Source organism: Diplotaxodon limnothrissa, linkage group LG5 (assembly GCF_057381915.1).
Source record: "Diplotaxodon limnothrissa isolate DT_005_m linkage group LG5, D_limnothrissa_male_GT1.1, whole genome shotgun sequence".
NCBI classification, from domain to species: domain Eukaryota; kingdom Metazoa; phylum Chordata; class Actinopteri; order Cichliformes; family Cichlidae; genus Diplotaxodon; species Diplotaxodon limnothrissa.
In genome coordinates, this window is record NC_140600.1 from 26,577,065 (window position 1) to 26,595,223 (window position 18,159).

Sequence of the window (18,159 nt, forward strand, 5' to 3'; positions counted from 1 at the left end):
TGACTAGATTCTTTTTTTTTCCTCTTTTTTTTTTTTTTTTTTTTTTTGAATGTCTGAGCTCCAACAACATGTACTGATACAGTTTAACATCTTGTTCAATAAATGTTTTTCCAAGGTGAGTTTTCTGTAACATTTGCTTTGTTTTCATAGTTGCATACACTAGAACTAAAAAGGCAAATGCTGAAAATGAACCCGTTTTAAATTCAGGAAGTACTATAGTTTGCTGCAAATGTAGCCCATACAGGAAGCTTGACACAGTTGCCATTGAAACACACCCCCATGTGTGAAATGTAACTCCTATTGAACAGAGGCATGACTTGACATAACACAGCAGCTCATGCTGTGACACGAGGAGTTGCCAGATTTCGGTGGTAAGTACACGTGGTGTTATAAGTTTTGTTTTTTGTTTTGTTTTTGTTTTTTTTGTAGAAGACATTTAGCTAAATTTACGCAACTCATAAATCTTATGTTTAGGTAAATGAAATAGTTGCAGTTTAGTTAACGGCAGCGTTTTCACTTGCTTGCCTAACATTTGGTGTTAACACATTTGGTGCACATGTTAATGTATATTGGTGTCTTGCATTGTTTTGAATATTTTTTATTTTTTTTATATTCAGTCAACTACTTTTAGTGTTCTGTTCTAAATTTGTATGCTGTAGATTGCAACTGGATTTGCAAATACATTACATGACTGAATATTTCATGTTTAGGAGAAAGGATTTCAAGTCATGTCTTCGCAAAATGCAAAGAAAAAGCGACTTGGGTCACGACGAGTGGCACAAAGCCAAAATGAAGTACCTAAGGCTGATGAGTACCACTTAACAGAAGCTTCCTCTGTGGCACAAGGCTACGCAGCAGACGAAAGTACTGAATCTTTAAATGTTTTATCCAGCCGAGAGGATTCTAAACCAGAAACTCGACATCCACCTTCAGCAGAGGTCAAGTTTAACCGGAGAAAAATTGGGTCTAATCGGCGCAGTAAAGGAAAGCAGTTGGTAAATGATTTAGAAACTGAACCTTACCGCAACCCTGGAAAGGAACTTGAGGAAAAAAGCAGGGGTAATGAAACCTTTGAAACAATACAAACGCCACGGGCAGTGGAACTTAAGCAGCAGGAAGAATTCGGTCAAGGAAGTGATCATGTGTCTGCACTAGCTAAGGACTGTTCAGAAAGTACACATGATAAAAATTCTGAGGGTGAAATGGAAATGTTAACTCCTGAAATCAATAATCTGCAAGAGTGCAACCCTTGTAGAAATGAAATCAAGCTTGAAGAGATTGACAAATCTGACATGCAAAGTGAAGAAATCAAAGAAAACATGCATCCTGTGGCTCAACAGTCATCCAGTGACGTGCCAGATGAGGAGCCTTCAACTGCGTATTCTGTAGCAGAAATACAAAGTACAGAAAGCGATGACAAGAAGATGCTCAGGCAGGATGGAAGGTTACAGGGTAACAACTTGGTAAATGAGTCACATGTAGAATTTGAAGCTTTAGAGGCAGTCACACCAAACATAACCACAGATAAAAACAGCCCGGAACAAAATATTGAAGTCGTGTGCAGTGCTGAGCAGGAAACATTTTCATCATCAAAAGAGAAGTTGACTGCAAATGAGGATCCTTGTAGCTTATCTGAAGTTAGAGAAGCATGGCAATCAGAAAGTGCTATGAATAAAATACATGAAGTGAACATTAAGCCCATAGAAATACAGGACATGTACCAAAATCAGTACTCCTTTAAAATTCAGGGTATTGATATCACGGAAAATGCTGTTACTTACTCTGAAAAACCAGAAGACCAAACTGAGATGGATACTCACTCATCTGACATGAAAGTAAAAAACAATGTATTTCACACAGAGCAGGAACATCTTAATGAAAAACAATATGCATATCCTACAAATAACAGACATCCGGAGAGCTTACAGGACGAAAATGAGGATATTCAGATGTATGATTCCAAGCAACAAGTGATCACTGACATAGCAGTTAGTCAGTTGGTAGCCACTGAAATCAGCAATGCTATCAAGTCTGTTGATGATTCTGTGTCAAATAATTACAAACAAAGTGAGCATCAAAGAAAAGAAGGACATTTAGAAACTCTAAATGAGGAGAATGAGGACAGTGATGTTGATATGAGAAATGGTTCAGTACAAACTATACCATCTGAAGTAAATACTCTTTTGGAATCCCAACTTGAAAGCAATAATGTGACTTCAAGTGAGCAAACCCATACTGTCTATGACTCCATTGGGAAAAGAAGAAAAATGGGATCCACTCGAAGGAGTAAAGGAAGACAGTTGACAATTGGTGATGAAACCCCTGAAACAACAGAAATGTCAGCAACAGAGGCTACAAGACCTGAAGAATTACTGCAAAGAAACGAGCATGTTTCTGTGTCTGTGCCACATGACAGCTCCATTTTTACAGTGTCTACACCTGCTTATTTTCCTGAGGTCCAGAAACCAACAGCAACAAGCCATCTTGAGATTAGCTTGAACAGTTTAATTCCTCAAAGTGAAAACCTTCACGAAAATCAAGATGAGCAAGATTTTAAAGTGGTTTCAGATAAACCATTGGAATCTGGGATGGAAGAAGTGGATGAATCTGAAACTGCTCTGCGTGAAGAGGTCAAAGATGCCAATCACTCAGATGAAACTGTCAGGAAAATGCATGAAGATGAGGTTGAAAGAACAGAAATTCAAGAAGTGCTGCAGAATGATTTCTCATCTGAAAATGTGATTGATGATGCCACAGAAAACTCTTCCTTTACTTCTGGAGACTTAGGCCAAACTGAAAATAGCAACACTTACCAGTTTCAAGTGATGGTGCAGAGTCCTGATGAATCTGTAACCAAAGTGGAAGTTTCAACTCCTGATGACAAACAACCTGAACAGCACTTTGTGACTCAAGAAAACGAGGAAGGTGACATTTCAGACGGAAAAGGTGGTGGAGTCTCTCCACAATCTCCAACCTCATTAACAACTCCACCTTTTGAGTCCCAACTTCAGGACAATACTGTAAGCACAGATAAGCAATCGCATGCGGTCACCGAATCCAGGGGAAATAGAAGAAAAATGGGATCCACTCGTAGAAATAAAGGAAGACAGCGTGATAAGGAATTTAAAGATGAAGATGCAATTGGTGATGAAACCCCTGAAACAACAGAAATGTCAGCAACAGAGGCTACAAGACCTGAAGAATTACTGCATTTAATTTCTGAAAGTGAAAACCTTAAGGAAGATAAAAATCAGACAACCTTTAATGTGATTTCAGATAAACCATTGGAATCTGTGATGGAAGAAGTGGTTAAATCTGAAACTGCTCTGCGTGAAGAAGTCAAAGATCCTCATCACCCTGATGGCAACCAAGCTAAACAGCACTTTGTGACTCAGGAAATCAAGGGAGGTGATGTTCCAGATACTAAAGACAGTGGAGTCCCTCTACAAGCTGAACTCTCATTAGCAACTCCACCTTTTGAGTCCCAACTTCAAGAGAATACTGTGAGCACAGATAAGCAATCCCATGCGGTCACCGAATCCAGGGGGAATAGAAGAAAAATGGGATCCACTCGTAGAAATAAAGGAAGACAGCGTGATAAGGAATTTAAAGATGAAGATGCAATTGGTGATGAAACCCCTGAAACAACAGAAATGTCAGAAACAGAGGCTACAAGACCTGAAGAATTACTGCAAAGAAACGAGCATGATGTTTCTCTGTCTGTGCCACATGACAGCTCCATTTTTACAGTGTCTACACCTGCTTATTTTCCTGAGGTCCAGAACCCAACAGCAACAGGCCATCTTAAGATTAGCTTGAACAGTTTAATTCCTCAAAGTGAAAACCTTCACGAAAATCAAGATGAGCAAGATTTTAAAGTGGTTTCAGATAAACCATTGGAATCTGGGATGGAAGAAGTGGATGAATCTGAAACTGCTCTGCGTGAAGAGGTCAAAGATGCCAATCACTCAGATGAAACTGTCAGGAAAATGCATGAAGATGAGGTTGAAAGAACAGAAATTCAAGAAGTGCTGCAGAATGATTTCTCATCTGAAAATGTGATTGATGATGCCACAGAAAACTCTTCCTTTACTTCTGGAGACTTAGGCCAAACTGAAAATAGCAACACTTACCAGTTTCAAGTGATGGTGCAGAGTCCTGATGAATCTGTAACCAAAGTGGAAGTTTCAACTCCTGATGACAAACAACCTGAACAGCACTTTGTGACTCAGGGAAACGAGGAAGGTGACATTTCAGACAGCAAAAGTGGTGGAGTCTCTCCACAATCTCCAACCTCATTAGCAACTCCACCTTTTGAGTCCCAACTTCAGGACAATACTGTGAGCACAGATAAGCAATCCCATGCGGTCACCGAATCCAGGGGGAATAGAAGAAAAATGGGATCCACTCGTAGAAATAAAGGAAGACAGCGTGATAAGGAATTTAAAGATGAAGATGCAATTGGTGATGAAACCCCTGAAACAACAGAAATGTCAGAAACAGAGGCTACAAGACCTGAAGAATTACTGCAAAGAAACGATCATGACGTTTCTCTGTCTGTGCCACATGACAGCTCCATTTTTACAGTGTCTACACCTGCTTATTTTCCTGAGGTCCAGAACCCAACAGCAACAAGCCATCCTGAGATTAGCTTGAACAGTTTAATTCCTCAAAGTGAAAACCTTCACGAAAATCAAGATGAGCAAGATTTTAAAGTGGTTTCAGATAAACCATTGGAATCTGGGATGGAAGAAGTGGATGAATCTGAAACTGCTCTGCATGAAGAGGTCAAAGATGCCAATCACTCAGATGAAACTGTCAGGAAAATGCATGAAGATGAGGTTGAAAGAACAGAAATTCAAGAAGTGCTGCAGAATGATTTCTCATCGGAAAATGTGATTGATGATGCCACAGAAAACTCTTCCTTTACTTCTGGAGACTTAGGCCAAACTGAAAATAGCAACACTTACCAGTTTCAAGTGATGGTGCAGAGTCCTGATGAATCTGTAACCAAAGTGGAAGTTTCAACTCCTGATGACAAACAACCTGAGCAGCACTTTGTGACTCAAGAAAACGAGGAAGGTGACATTTCAGACAGCAAAAGTGGTGGAGTCTCCCCACAATCTCCAACCTCATTAGCAACTCCACCTTTTGAGTCCCAACTTCAGGACAATACTGTGAGCACAGATAAGCAATCTCGTGCGGTCACAGATTCCAGGGGAAACAGAAGAAAAATGGGATCCACTCGTAGAAATAAAGGAAGACAGCGTGATAAGGAATTTAAAGATGAAGATGCAATTGGTGATGAAACCCCTGAAACAACAGAAATGTCAGAAACAGAGGCTACAAGACCTGAAGAATTACTGCATTTAATTCCTCAAAGTGAAAACCTTCACGAAAATCAAGATGAGGAAGATTTTAAAGTGGTTTCAGATAAACCATTGGAATCTGGGATGGAAGAAGTGGATGAATCTGAAACTGCTCTGCGTGAAGAGGTCAAAGATGCCAATCACTCAGATGAAACTGTCAGGAAAATGCATGAAGATGAGGTTGAAAGAACAGAAATTCAAGAAGTGCTGCAGAATGATTTCTCATCTGAAAATGTGATTGATGATGCCACAGAAAACTCTTCCTTTACTTCTGGAGACTTAGGCCAAACTGAAAATAGCAACACTTACCAGTTTCAAGTGATGGTGCAGAGTCCTGATGAATCTGTAACCAAAGTGGAAGTTTCAACTCCTGATGACAAACAACCTGAACAGCACTTTGTGACTCAAGAAAACGAGGAAGGTGACATTTCAGACAGCAAAAGTGGTGGAGTCTCCCCACAATCTCCAACCTCATTAGCAACTCCACCTTTTGAGTCCCAACTTCAGGATAATACTGTCAGCACAGATAAGCAATCTCATGCGGTCACCGAATCCAGGGGAAACAGAAGAAAAATGGGATCCACTCGTAGAATAAAAGGAAGACAGCGTGATAAGGAATTTAAAGATGAAGATGCAATTGTTGATGAAACCCCTGAAACAACAGAAATGTCAGAAACAGAGGCTACAAGACCTGAAGAATTACTGCATTTAATTCCTCAAAGTGAAAACCTTCACGAAAATCAAGATGAGCAAGATTTTAAAGTGGTTTCAGATAAACCATTGGAATCTGGGATGGAAGAAGTGGATGAATCTGAAACTGCTCTGCGTGAAGAGATCAAAGATGCCAATCACTCAGATGAAACTGTCAGGAAAATGCATGAAGATGAGGTTGAAAGAACAGAAATTCAAGAAGTGCTGCAGAATGATTTCTCATCTGAAAATGTGATTGATGATGCCACAGAAAACTCTTCCTTTACTTCTGGAGACTTAGGCCAAACTGAAAATAGCAACACTTACCAGTTTCAAGTGATGGTGCAGAGTCCTGATGAATCTGTAACCAAAGTGGAAGTTTCAACTCCTGATGACAAACAACCTGAGCAGCACTTTGTGACTCAAGAAAACGAGGAAGGTGACATTTCAGACAGCAAAAGTGGTGGAGTCTCTCCACAATCTCCAACCTCATTAGCAACTCCACCTTTTGAGTCCCAACTTCAGGACAATACTGTCAGCACAGATAAGCAATCTCATGCGGTCACAGAATCCAGGGGAAACAGAAGAAAAATGGGATCCACTCGTAGAAATAAAGGAAGACAGCGTGATAAGGAATTTAAAGATGAAGATGCAATTGGTGATAAAACCCCTGAAACAACAGAAATGTCAGAAACAGAGGCTACAAGACCTGAAGAATTACTGCATTTAATTCCTCAAAGTGAAAACCTTCACGAAAATCAAGATGAGCAAGATTTTAAAGTGGTTTCAGATAAACCATTGGAATCTGGGATGGAAGAAGTGGATGAATCTGAAACTGCTCTGCGTGAAGAGGTCAAAGATGCCAATCACTCAGATGAAACTGTCAGGAAAATGCATGAAGATGAGGTTGAAAGAACAAAAATTCAAGAAGTGCTGCAGAATGATTTCTCATCGGAAAATGTGATTGATGATGCCACAGAAAACTCTTCCTTTACTTCTGGAGACTTAGGCCAAACTGAAAATAGCAACACTTACCAGTTTCAAGTGATGGTGCAGAGTCCTGATGAATCTGTAACCAAAGTGGAAGTTTCAACTCCTGATGACAAACAACCTGAACAGCACTTTGTGACTCAAGAAAACGAGGAAGGTGACATTTCAGACGGAAAAGGTGGTGGAGTCTCTCCACAATCTCCAACCTCATTAACAACTCCACCTTTTGAGTCCCAACTTCAGGACAATACTGTAAGCACAGATAAGCAATCGCATGCGGTCACCGAATCCAGGGGAAATAGAAGAAAAATGGGATCCACTCGTAGAAATAAAGGAAGACAGCGTGATAAGGAATTTAAAGATGAAGATGCAATTGGTGATGAAACAACAGAAATGTCAGAAACAGAGGCTACAAGACCTGAAGAATTACTGCAAAGAAACAAGCGTGACGTTTGTCTGTCGGTGCCACATGACACCTCCATGTTTAAAGTGTCTACACCTGCTTATTCTCCTGACATACAGAGCCCAACTGCAAAGAGTTATTCTGAGATTAGCCTGGACAGTTTAATTTCTGAAAGTGAAAACCTTAAGGAAGATAAAAATCAGACAACCTTTAATGTGATTTCAGATAAACCATTGGAATCTGTGATGGAAGAAGTGGTTAAATCTGAAACTGCTCTGACTGAAGAAGTCAAAGATCCTCATCACCCTGATGGCAACCAAGCTAAACAGCACTTTGTGACTCAGGAAATCAAGGGAGGTGATGTTCCAAATACTAAAGACAGTGGATTCCCTCTACAAACTCGACTCTCATTAACAACTCCACCTTTTGAGTCCCAACTTCAGGACAATACTGTGAGCACAGATAAGCAAACCCATACTGTCACCGAATCCAGGGGAAATAGAAGAAAAATGGGATCCACTCGCAGAATAAAAGGAAGACAGCGTGATAAGGAATTTAAAGAAGAAGATGCAATTGATGATGAAACCCCTGAAACAACAGAAATGTCAGCAACAGAGGCTATAAGACCTGAAGAATTACTGCAAGAAAACAAGCATGATGTTTCTCTGTCTGTGCCACATCATGAAAAGTCCTTTAAAAATCAAAATGACGGAGATACTAAAGTGATTAATGATAAACCAGTGCAGGCTGGGATGGAAGAAGTCAAAAAAGATCAGCACATAAAACTTTTAGGGCAGGATGGAAATTTACCCAGCAATATTTTGTTAAGTGGAACAACAGATTGTACCATTGCAGTTGAGATAACAACTGACCAAACCAGCCCAAGAGAACGCACTGAAGTTGAATGCAGTGTTGCACAAGAAACATTTTTAGCATCTCAAAATGTGTTGACTACAAATAGGGAACAACATGAGCATTGCAACCCAATTGAGGTCACCAAAGCTAAGCAGTCAGAGGGTGCATTAATGCATCAGACTGACTGCAGCGCAAGTACAGAGAGTCACCAAACATCCTTATCTGAAACAAATATCTCTTTGGACTTCCACCATCAGGATAATTCTCAGGACATTACAGAAATTCACACACGCCTCAGCCATACAGGGAATAGAAAGAAAATGGGTTCAAGCCGAAGAAATAAAGGAAGACAGGGTGTCAAGGACCCTGATGCATACCAGGAACCTAAAGATGACATTTTAGAAAAACCCACAAGTAATGACAAACTCAGAACAATTGACATGTCACCAGCAACAGATATAACAAAGGAGGAAGAAGAAAAAGACCTCATATCCATTGACAAAGAAGTGCAGATTAGCTCAACAGCAAAAGAAGGCAAAAATAAAGAAAAGTTGTCGGAGGAAGATGCATTTTTCTCACAGAATAATATGGATAGCAATACAGATGGACTTCTCAAATCTAACAAAGATTTCAATGAGGAAAATAAAGTTGTTCAAGATGCTATGAATTTAGATCAGCTTACAGGATGTGACACAATTACAAAGCACCTGATGCAATCACCACAAGCCTCAGTTTGTGAAATTCCCTCAGACATGCAGCATACCTCATATCATGCTGGCATCGAAGGCTCTAGCTCTCTGAAGGTGCTTGATAAAGAAGAAGCGTTGGAGGCAATGGATGCAAGCAACGGCCAGCAAGAACAAACTCAATCAGGTAACAGAAATACTTTCCAAATAAATCCACAACAGAAGAAGAGAAAGATAGGTTCTTCTCGCAGGAGTCAACTCAACAGAAAAAAAGAGGAAGAAACAGACAACACAGATGAAACCAAGGAAAGTGACTTTCACACCGAAGCTGACGTGAGGAATACTGACAAGTTGGACGTGGTAGAGTTACCGTTAACTACAGATATACCACAAAATGAAACTGCACAACCGTTATTCTCTGCTGTTCATAAACAACAGGAAGCTGCTGAAACCTTTTCTGTACCAAGCAGTACAGAGATCAATGTGATACCAGTAGTAGAAGATTTTAAGGCCCCTCTTCCTGAACAGTTTTCCTCTCTCCGTGAAGAAACTATCAGTCTGGTTACACGCGTTATCACAGGTGGTGTAAGAGAAGTTATTGTGGAGCCGCCACAGCTAGACAATTTTACAAACACTGAGACACAAATAACCACTGTGGTCACGGGTAGAAGCAGACGCTCCATAAATCAGCTGCTGCCCCCAAATACCGAGGCTGCCACAGACACTGGCATAGCAGAAGAGAGCTTAGTGTCTTTTGGTGAGGCCAGGCAAAATACACATAGCGATGAGGAAAGGCCAGAGAGCATAAAAGAAGTACAAGATCAAGATGCTAGTGAGAAAAATCCAAGCAACTTGAATGAAGGAGCTCATAATAAAACTCAAGAGATGAGGAGTGAAAGTCCAAATTTACATTTGAGCAACCGGAGAAGAAAGATGGGCTCCACCCGCAGGAATCTTGGATCCAGAAACAAAGAAGAGCTCCATCAAAAACAGGAGGTGGATAACGAAGCGAAGGAGACTGGAACAGACATCGGGGAAACTGAAAGTGTCTCCAGAATCAAAGAAGAAGCACTTCAGCTTCACACAGATCACAAAAACAATGATGGCGAACAAGGAAAACAGAAAGTATTTGAAACAGTGGAAATCAGCCCTCCGGGTCAGTCTAAATTCAAACCTCTGCCTGAGCAAACAGTTGAAGCGAGGCCTGTTTCCCAAGACCAGCTAGCAGAAACAGAACATCACACTGCAAATGACCTCCTGTCTACATCCTTAAAAGATGATTTTGTGTCAGAATCAGCATCTGGAGGGAGGAGAAGAAAATTGGGATCTAACCGAAAGTCCCGTGGACATCAGCGTATAGAAGACAAAACAGGAGAGGGCACAATAATAGATGATCAAAGTGGGACAGATGCCAGAATTTCAGAGGTAAGCAGCAATGTTTAGGGGTTTTTGTTTAGTTTAGTTTTTTAGTATTTAGTAGAAATCTTAATTGTTTTCAATTTTTCCAAAACCTCATGCACAGACTACATTTAAATTTGACTATTAAATGCAATACCTTATTAAACTTTGTTGTATTTATAATTCTATGCATAGTTGTGAATAGTGAATAGTTATTATTGGACAAGTGTTCTTTCACATAGGCAAGCCTACATTGTTATTTACACCCCATTTGCAGTAGACACTTTGCAAACTGGATTGTTTGTGGCAAGGTCATTGTGACACAGGGAACTAAAAAGAGGAACGTGAGGTTTACATAGCATGTTTCACATACAGCAAACGAGAACATGTGTTCACCTTCTTCAGAAACCTGGCAGATAAGGGCTTTGAATGAGATCAGCAAATAATGGCTTTAAAGATGTCACAATAAATTATTATTATCGACAAAGAATGGGAAACCAGTATGTCAGATATTCCAGCTTCAGATATTATTAGGAGACGACTGATTACTAGATGATAACTAATCCAAGTAGAATAATTTGCACTTTCACATCATGAAATGAGTTTGTCATGCACATTTAGAAGCATAAAAAGCCCTACTTTTCTTTCTGCAGGTTGGAAAATGTGATAAGAAACCATCATCAGGCCTCTCAAAGAGTGAAGAGCACTCAGAGACTGTGAGGTAGGTCTAACACACAGATATTTTTAAAAAGGCTAGGGTTGTCCAGCTACCTAATTAGCTTTCAAGTGTTGGCTTTCCTACTTGACTTACTCACTGTAACTCATAGATAAGTCCAAATTTGTTACAGTGTAGTCTGTTATGTGTTATACTGAATATTCGAATATTCATGTTCATATTGCATATATAGCAACGGACAACTGTAATATCAGTCACCTCAAAGTTCACTTTGTAACATCCAAAAGAAAATGTCCATGAGATTGTTGAAAACATTTTACAATTTGTTAATCTATTTGAGTCACATACAAAAGGAAAGTATACCTGTTTTTTTTTTTATTCTGAGCTTTTACACATAAAACATATTAACACTGTGTCATTATGTAGTTAACAAAAACTAAGCCAAAATTCAGAAGGAGTGTGTGTAAAACTAAGTAGACTTTTACTGCTTCAGTGTGACCACCTTTATAAAGCCAGAAGTGTCCCTTTCCCAACGATCCCTAAACATTCAAGACACCTGCTAATCTTCCCAAAAGTGAACGTCCCAACAAATTCACCCCTAGGTCAGACCATGCAATGCCATGCTGCCAAGAGAAATCCTCTTCTCTCTAAAAAGAACATGGCAGCATGGCTGAAGTTTGCAATATTGCATTTGAAAAAGCCACAGACTTCTCGAACAATGTCCTTTGCACAGATGTGACCAAAGTAGAGATGTTTGGCCATAATGCACATAAAATCCAGGCCTCAACGTAAATTAAATGTGGTAGCAAGAGCTGTGCATTAACAAATGCCTGCAAACCTCAGTAAAAAGGAACAATGTCTGAAAGAAGAGCGGGCCAAAATTCCTTCACAGCAATGTGAGAGACTGATAAAGTCACAGAGAAAACAATTACTTCAACTTAATTCTGTGAAAATGCAGAATCATAGGGTGTGTTTAGTTTTTTGCACACTGCTTCTGCATTTTGACTTGACTGTTCCTCTGACGCTGTAGTTAAAATAATTTAAGAACATGGTAATGACCGGATGATTTCTTGTTATGCCTTGATAAGGTAAAAACTTGTGTACCGCATGGTACTTTCTTTCTTTTTGCAAGCTTTAAAAATACAGTTATGCAATTACTACTGTACACTAGCTTAGTAGTAGTGTATGCACTGTTTTCAGCTGACCTGCTTAGAGATGAGGTGTGAATGTCACCAGAGTGGTGTGGTTTAACAGCACACAGCTTCCTCATCTCTATTGTTTTAAATAAATAATCACAAATCAAGTGAATGACAAAATTCCTTGTCAAATGTTCAGTGCACGGCAACTCAAATATGAGCTTGAGACATTCTGAAAACTGACCATTTCAGCCTTGCAAATCCTTACACTGTATATGTCATGAAGTTTGTTTGATTGTCTTTTCCACAGTGAGAAGACTTCAGCCCAACCTTGTAATTCTGGAATTTTTCCTGTTAAAGAGAATCAAACATTTTCTCTGGGTAAGAAGATGATCAGTGCAGCTTACCAATAATTATAGGGAAATTTTACATTAAAAGATGATGTATGACCAGACATTTTAATTTCAGTTGGTAATCCGGGAGTGGTAGACTCCAAATCAAAGCGCTACAATGTGGTAATGATTGGAGACAGCAGTGTGGGAAAGACCTCCTTCATGAAAAGAGCTCAAAGTGGGAAGTTTTCTTTAGATATACCTTCCTCAATTGGTAAGATCCTGGTGTTAATCTCACAATTAATCCTACTAATGTGTATGCACAGCGATGTACACTCTAAATATACACGTAAATATTGTTTATAGGCCTGGATTCGCTGATGTGGCCTGTTGTAATAGATGGAAAGCCTATGATACTACAGCTATGGGACACAGCAGGTCAAGAAAGGTAAGTCTCAATTTTCCTCTTATATGGTAAATGGTAAATGGTCTGTATTTATATAGCGCTTTACTAGTCCCTAAGGACCCCAAAGCGCTTTACATATCCAGTCATCCACCCATTCACACACTGGTGATGGCAAGCTACATTGTAGCCACAGCCACCCTGGGGCGCACTGACAGAGGCGAGGCTGCCGGACACTGGCGCCACCGGGCCCTCTGACCACCACCAGTAGGCAATGGGTGAAGTGTCTTGCCCAAGGACACAACGACCGAGACTGTCCAAGCCAGGGCTCGAACCGGCAACCTTCCGATTGCAAAGCAAACTCCCAACTCTTGAGCCACGATCGCCCCTCTTAGAATGAATCAGTGAGACAAATTTTTGATGTTTCACAGAGCATTTAAATTATATATCACTATGCAAATGTCTTGAGCCACTTTAAGTTTCTTTATATTTTGATAGCAGTAATCTGCTGTAGATTGGTTTGTAAGCCTGCCAGTTATTATTTGGTCCTCCATTTGTCCAGTTTCCTAAATTTGTAAGGACACACAGCACACCATGCCAAGAAGTGACAAAAAAATTGGAAACTGGCAACTCTTTAGGAATCATGTTGTTGGTTAAAATAAAAGCATAACAGTTTTATTGACTGTCAAACTGTGCTATTTTTTGGCATTTTTCATAGATTCAAGTAAAGAAATGGGAACAAATTATGTTTTTCTGACAGGCTGCTAATAACAAAGTGCCCAAAGATACAATTTAAAATGGGTTCTTTGCTAAGTGTTTCCTTGCTGTAGACAAAACAATGTATCTCCCCTTGAGTCAGGTGCCATGTTATGCCATCTACGCTTGAATTATTCAAAGGTCAATTTTATGGTACAAGGACTGGACTAAGAATGAGTGAAAAAGTAGCCAATATCCAAAGGAAAACTTTGAAACACCTTCAGAAAGCTGGAGAACTATTGCTTAAGACCACTTTAAGAATTACAAGAAAGTCCTTCCAGGCAAAATATAAAGAAATGAGGGGTTTATCAAGACTTTTGCACAGTTTTGTCGCTGAAAGAAGCCACATTGGAGAGAATACATTTAACAGGTTTTTTGAGTTTTATTAATGTTTTTTCTAGTCTGTTTTGAACAGTACATATATTATAATGTACGTAGGTCACAGTAGGCTGCCTGTAGGAGAATAACAAATATCACAGTCGTCAGTGTGTTACGTATGACAGTATCAAAGTCCAACTTGTCTGACTTTTCACAGCCCTGGAATTCAGGTTATCTTTTACATTTCACGTTAGTTAAATTCTGTAAATGAGCAACTTGTCTGAGTATAAAAACACTGGGAGCAATACGTCTGCATTTCTGTGACGTCATAAAGACAAAAAGCACAGTTTGTCCATTAAAGTGCGTTAATTATCTAGTTGAAATTCTGAATTCTGCCAAGCCTTGTGATTTTCTCCTTCATAGCATGGGTTTGTCAGGAGTAGAATTGAGCCAGGTGGAAAAAGCAAAGATGACTTCATAATGAGTGCAAAAAGTCTATCCTTCTAATAAAGCAAGAAAAATGGCAAAACCTGTGCATGACAGTTCATTTCTGCTTACTCATTTCTATCATACTGCTCATAAAACTAAAAGTTAACTACAGACTTGTACGCACGAGTCCCAAACTACAATACAGCGACATATCCTGAAGGAAACATACATATCCAGAGAGAGAGGAAAAAAAGAAGCAAATTTCTATATCAAGGTTTTCTAAACAACTACTGCTTTTTGGAGTTTGTTTGAGCCAGACGTGAACAGTTTTATATCTGTTTTGTAAATAAAGCCAATCATCAGAGAAGACGCCATCTCTTTTTTAAAGGTACAGGCTATTATTTTGTGGTTTAGGATGTCCTGAATGTTGTGCCACATGCAGTCTTGCTGTTCTAGGGAGTGGCTGTGTTTTTTCAGTGTATAGATAAACTTCCCCGATGGCCAAGGACACACTGTCCCGCTGTTCCGAAGCCTGACAAGGAAGGCTTCCAAGTAGGCGACACCCAGTGTTCAAAGCAGTGTGTACACCTTGGAATTCAACCGAGATCTGCAGTTACTACTTGTAACAGTGTTTACTTAAGTAACACTTGCTTTTGTAGATAGATACGGTATAGCAGCCAATTTCAACATGTAACAGACAATATGCTCAGATCAGAGTTACACTTGAGCAGTATTTAAAGACTGCTCAAGTGTAACTGGTTTCAGAACTGGTTTGGCACTCCTCAATAATGTTTTGTATTCCAGGATACAATGCAGATTTTGTTCCAGTGACAGAGGTGGATTCAACACGGATGCAATTTAAAGATGCTCACTTTTAACTGCAGATTTTAGGCAGACTCGTGTTGGATAAGTTCAACTAAAAAACATAGCAAGAGTGAGAAAGCGTTTGAGACATGCAGTTCCCCAAGAGTTTACAAAAAGCCTCCTTAATGTCAACAATAAAGTGAAGCTTTATTCCAACTCTTCACCTAATGGGCAGGCTTCTAAGATCTATTTATTTTATTTTTACTACAAAAACATCTGACATTTACTTGTTCAAGGAGGGAAGTCTGAGGCATGGGTGTGTCTTGAAAAATATGTTCAGGGTAGCCTCTGCAAACTGCATTAAATGACAAATTTGTGACATTAACTTTTGAGTGAATGTGAGGAAAGTAATTAGAATGTGCTACAGTATGCAGAGCTAGTGTCTTCCTGGTTTCAAAAAGGAAGTATTAATAGATCACCTTTAATGTCGTGCTTTTCTGTCTTTAAAGGTTTCACAGTATCACCAAACAGGTCTTCCACAAAGCCCAGGCCTTTCTCTTGATGTATGACATCACCTCCACCAATAGTTTTTCCGCAGTCAGTTACTGGGCAAACTGTATTCAGGTATGTCTTCCCTTTCAAACTTCAACACCTATTTTTTAAACAGATGTTGAAATTACTAGTTAAACATGCTATGTTGTCAAAACAGTGATTTACTTTTATATTCATTTAGTGTATTTGGTTCTAATAGGCGGGGCTACACTGGCCACTTCATTAGCACACCTGTTCAACTGCTTCAAAAAAAGGAATGAACTAAGCACATGCAAGTGCATTGTAGACATAGTGAAGACTACCCGCTGATGTTCAAACACAGCATCAGAACAAGGAAGAATGATGATTTAAGTTAACTTTGAACATGGTTGTTGGATCTATTTCAGACACTCATCTACAATAAACTTTTCTCTCACAACCTGCCTTGTTGCGAGAGATCAGAGAATGGTCAGGCTGCTTCAATCTGATAAGCAGGCAACAGTAGTTTTAAAAAAAATTACAAATAACCACCATAAGGTATGCAGAAGAGCATCTCTGAATGCACAATACTTATCAGCTTTGAAGGAGAAGGGCTACAGCAGCAGAATAACCCACCGGGTGCCACTCCTGGCAGTTAACAACAGGAAATTGAGGCTACATTCACACAAGCTCATCACAGTTGGTTAACGGTAGTCTGGAAAAACGTTGCCTGGTCTGATGAGTTTCGATTTCTGCTGCAGCATTCGTATGCTGAGGTCAGAATTTGGTGTAAACGACATGAAAGCATGGATCAGTCCTGCCTTATTCAGGCTGGTGGTGGTGTTTAATGTTTGGGGTTTTTTTGGCACACTTGTCAATATGGACCAAACTCTCTGGGAAATGTTTTCAGTGCCTTGTTGTATCAATGCCAGGAAGAATTAATGTTGTTCTGAAGGCAAAAAGGAGTCCAACAGGGGTACTAACAGGTATACCTAATAAAGTGGCTTATAAGTGTGATACTGAATTGTGTATTTAAAACAGCAGCACATATTTTGATTATTAGTAGAAAAAAGTATTAATAAATTTAAAACATCAACTATTTATAGTGGACGGGACGTGAGTGTCTGAAACAGTTGAACCAGCCTGCAAAGTTAGACTAGTTTGTAATAACATAAGATAAGATAAGATAAGATAACCTTTATTAGTCCCACACGTGGGAAATTTGTTTTGTCACAGCAGGAAGTGGACAGTGCAAAAGTTATGAGGCAAAAATTAGAATACAATAAGATTATCAAAATGATTCCTGTTCTGCAGGAGTCTGCTGCTGAAAATGTGACTGTTTTGCTTCTTGGAAACAAGAGCGACTGCTCAGAACGACGGGTTAAAACTCATCAGGGGGAAATTCTTGCTAAGGTGCGAATATGTTGCATTACACCCACTCATGAAACAATCACATTCAGTTCAGTAGTTTTAATGATCAAAACACCCACAGTGAGTGCAGATATTCATTCAACTCCACAGGAATATGACTTTGAGTTTATGGAGTGCAGTGCTGCCACAGGTGAAAACGTGATCCAGTCTTTGGAAGTTGTAGCCAGGTATGTATATAATGTTAATGTTTTTCTCTAAAACCCACATCTTTTAACATCGATATGCCCTGTAAAGTCGACTGCTGTGTCATCAGCTGATTGCACTGTTGCTGTGTTGTTGCCAGGAAGCTGAGTCAAAGAATTGACTCAAGAGAAGAAGCCACAGTGTTGCACAAAGAGCCAGAACAGAAAAAAAGCTCAAGATGTTGCTGAACAAATGTGTTTGTCTTCAAAAAAAAAGAAAGAAAAAAAAAACAAGTGGTGAAATCCTGAAAACAAGAACACGCTGTACTCATCTGGCTTTCTTGTAACTCAGTGCATTATATTTTATTATTTGTACTACTGCATATTTTCAGTGTTGTTATATTTAGATATAAAATTATTTCTTCAAAGGCCTTATATTAGAATATTAGTTTATAGTTAGTAGTGACCAAAGTTATATAGTTCAGAAAGTGAAGGCTTTTTCAGTGTTTGCTTAATAGCTATCCAATAATTTAATACATATACAAGCTTACTGTATTTAATTATATTTGCACCGTGTGTGTTTTATCTTGCAATATAACAATTTTTGTGCAATATTGTGCAACTTCAAATAATTTCAAATCACACGATTGACATTTTTCCAGATGAAGCTGTAACAACTAAAATCACAAGTTTAAGATTTTATGTGCAATTTCACAAAGTTCATCTCTGTTGTTGTACATCGACTAAATGTTTAGTCTACACCCTCTTCACTTTATGGATTTACTATACTGAAATTTAATGTAAATGTGTATATAGTATGATTAATTTAAACAGGAGAATACCCCATTCAG

The 18,159-nt window shown here is 39.2% G+C and overlaps 1 protein-coding gene across 1 annotated transcript; it reads left to right on the forward strand.

Annotated features, from left to right (window-relative positions):
- Positions 1 to 329: 329 nt before the first annotated feature.
- On the forward strand, positions 330 to 17,602 carry rab44 (RAB44, member RAS oncogene family). Its single transcript, XM_085353361.1, has 10 exons — positions 330 to 371; positions 711 to 10,418; positions 11,045 to 11,112; positions 12,514 to 12,584; positions 12,672 to 12,809; positions 12,902 to 12,983; positions 15,755 to 15,869; positions 17,070 to 17,168; positions 17,277 to 17,353; positions 17,470 to 17,602. The coding sequence occupies exons 2-10, from the start codon at positions 729 to 731 to the stop codon at positions 17,555 to 17,557; spliced, it is 10,428 nt and encodes a 3,475-aa protein (XP_085209487.1). The 5' UTR covers positions 330 to 371; positions 711 to 728; the 3' UTR covers positions 17,558 to 17,602.
- Positions 17,603 to 18,159: the final 557 nt, after the last annotated feature.

Bases quoted from the DNA above. Each gene is read 5' to 3' on its own strand.
- rab44 (XM_085353361.1), top strand. From the start codon at position 729: ATGTCTTCGCAAAATGCAAAGAAAAAGCGACTTGGGTCACGACGAGTG. The intron at 10,419-11,044 runs GTAAGCAGCAAT...TTCTTTCTGCAG, and splicing joins CAGATGCCAGAATTTCAGAG to GTTGGAAAATGTGATAAGAA. The intron at 17,169-17,276 runs GTGCGAATATGT...TCAACTCCACAG, and splicing joins AGGGGGAAATTCTTGCTAAG to GAATATGACTTTGAGTTTAT.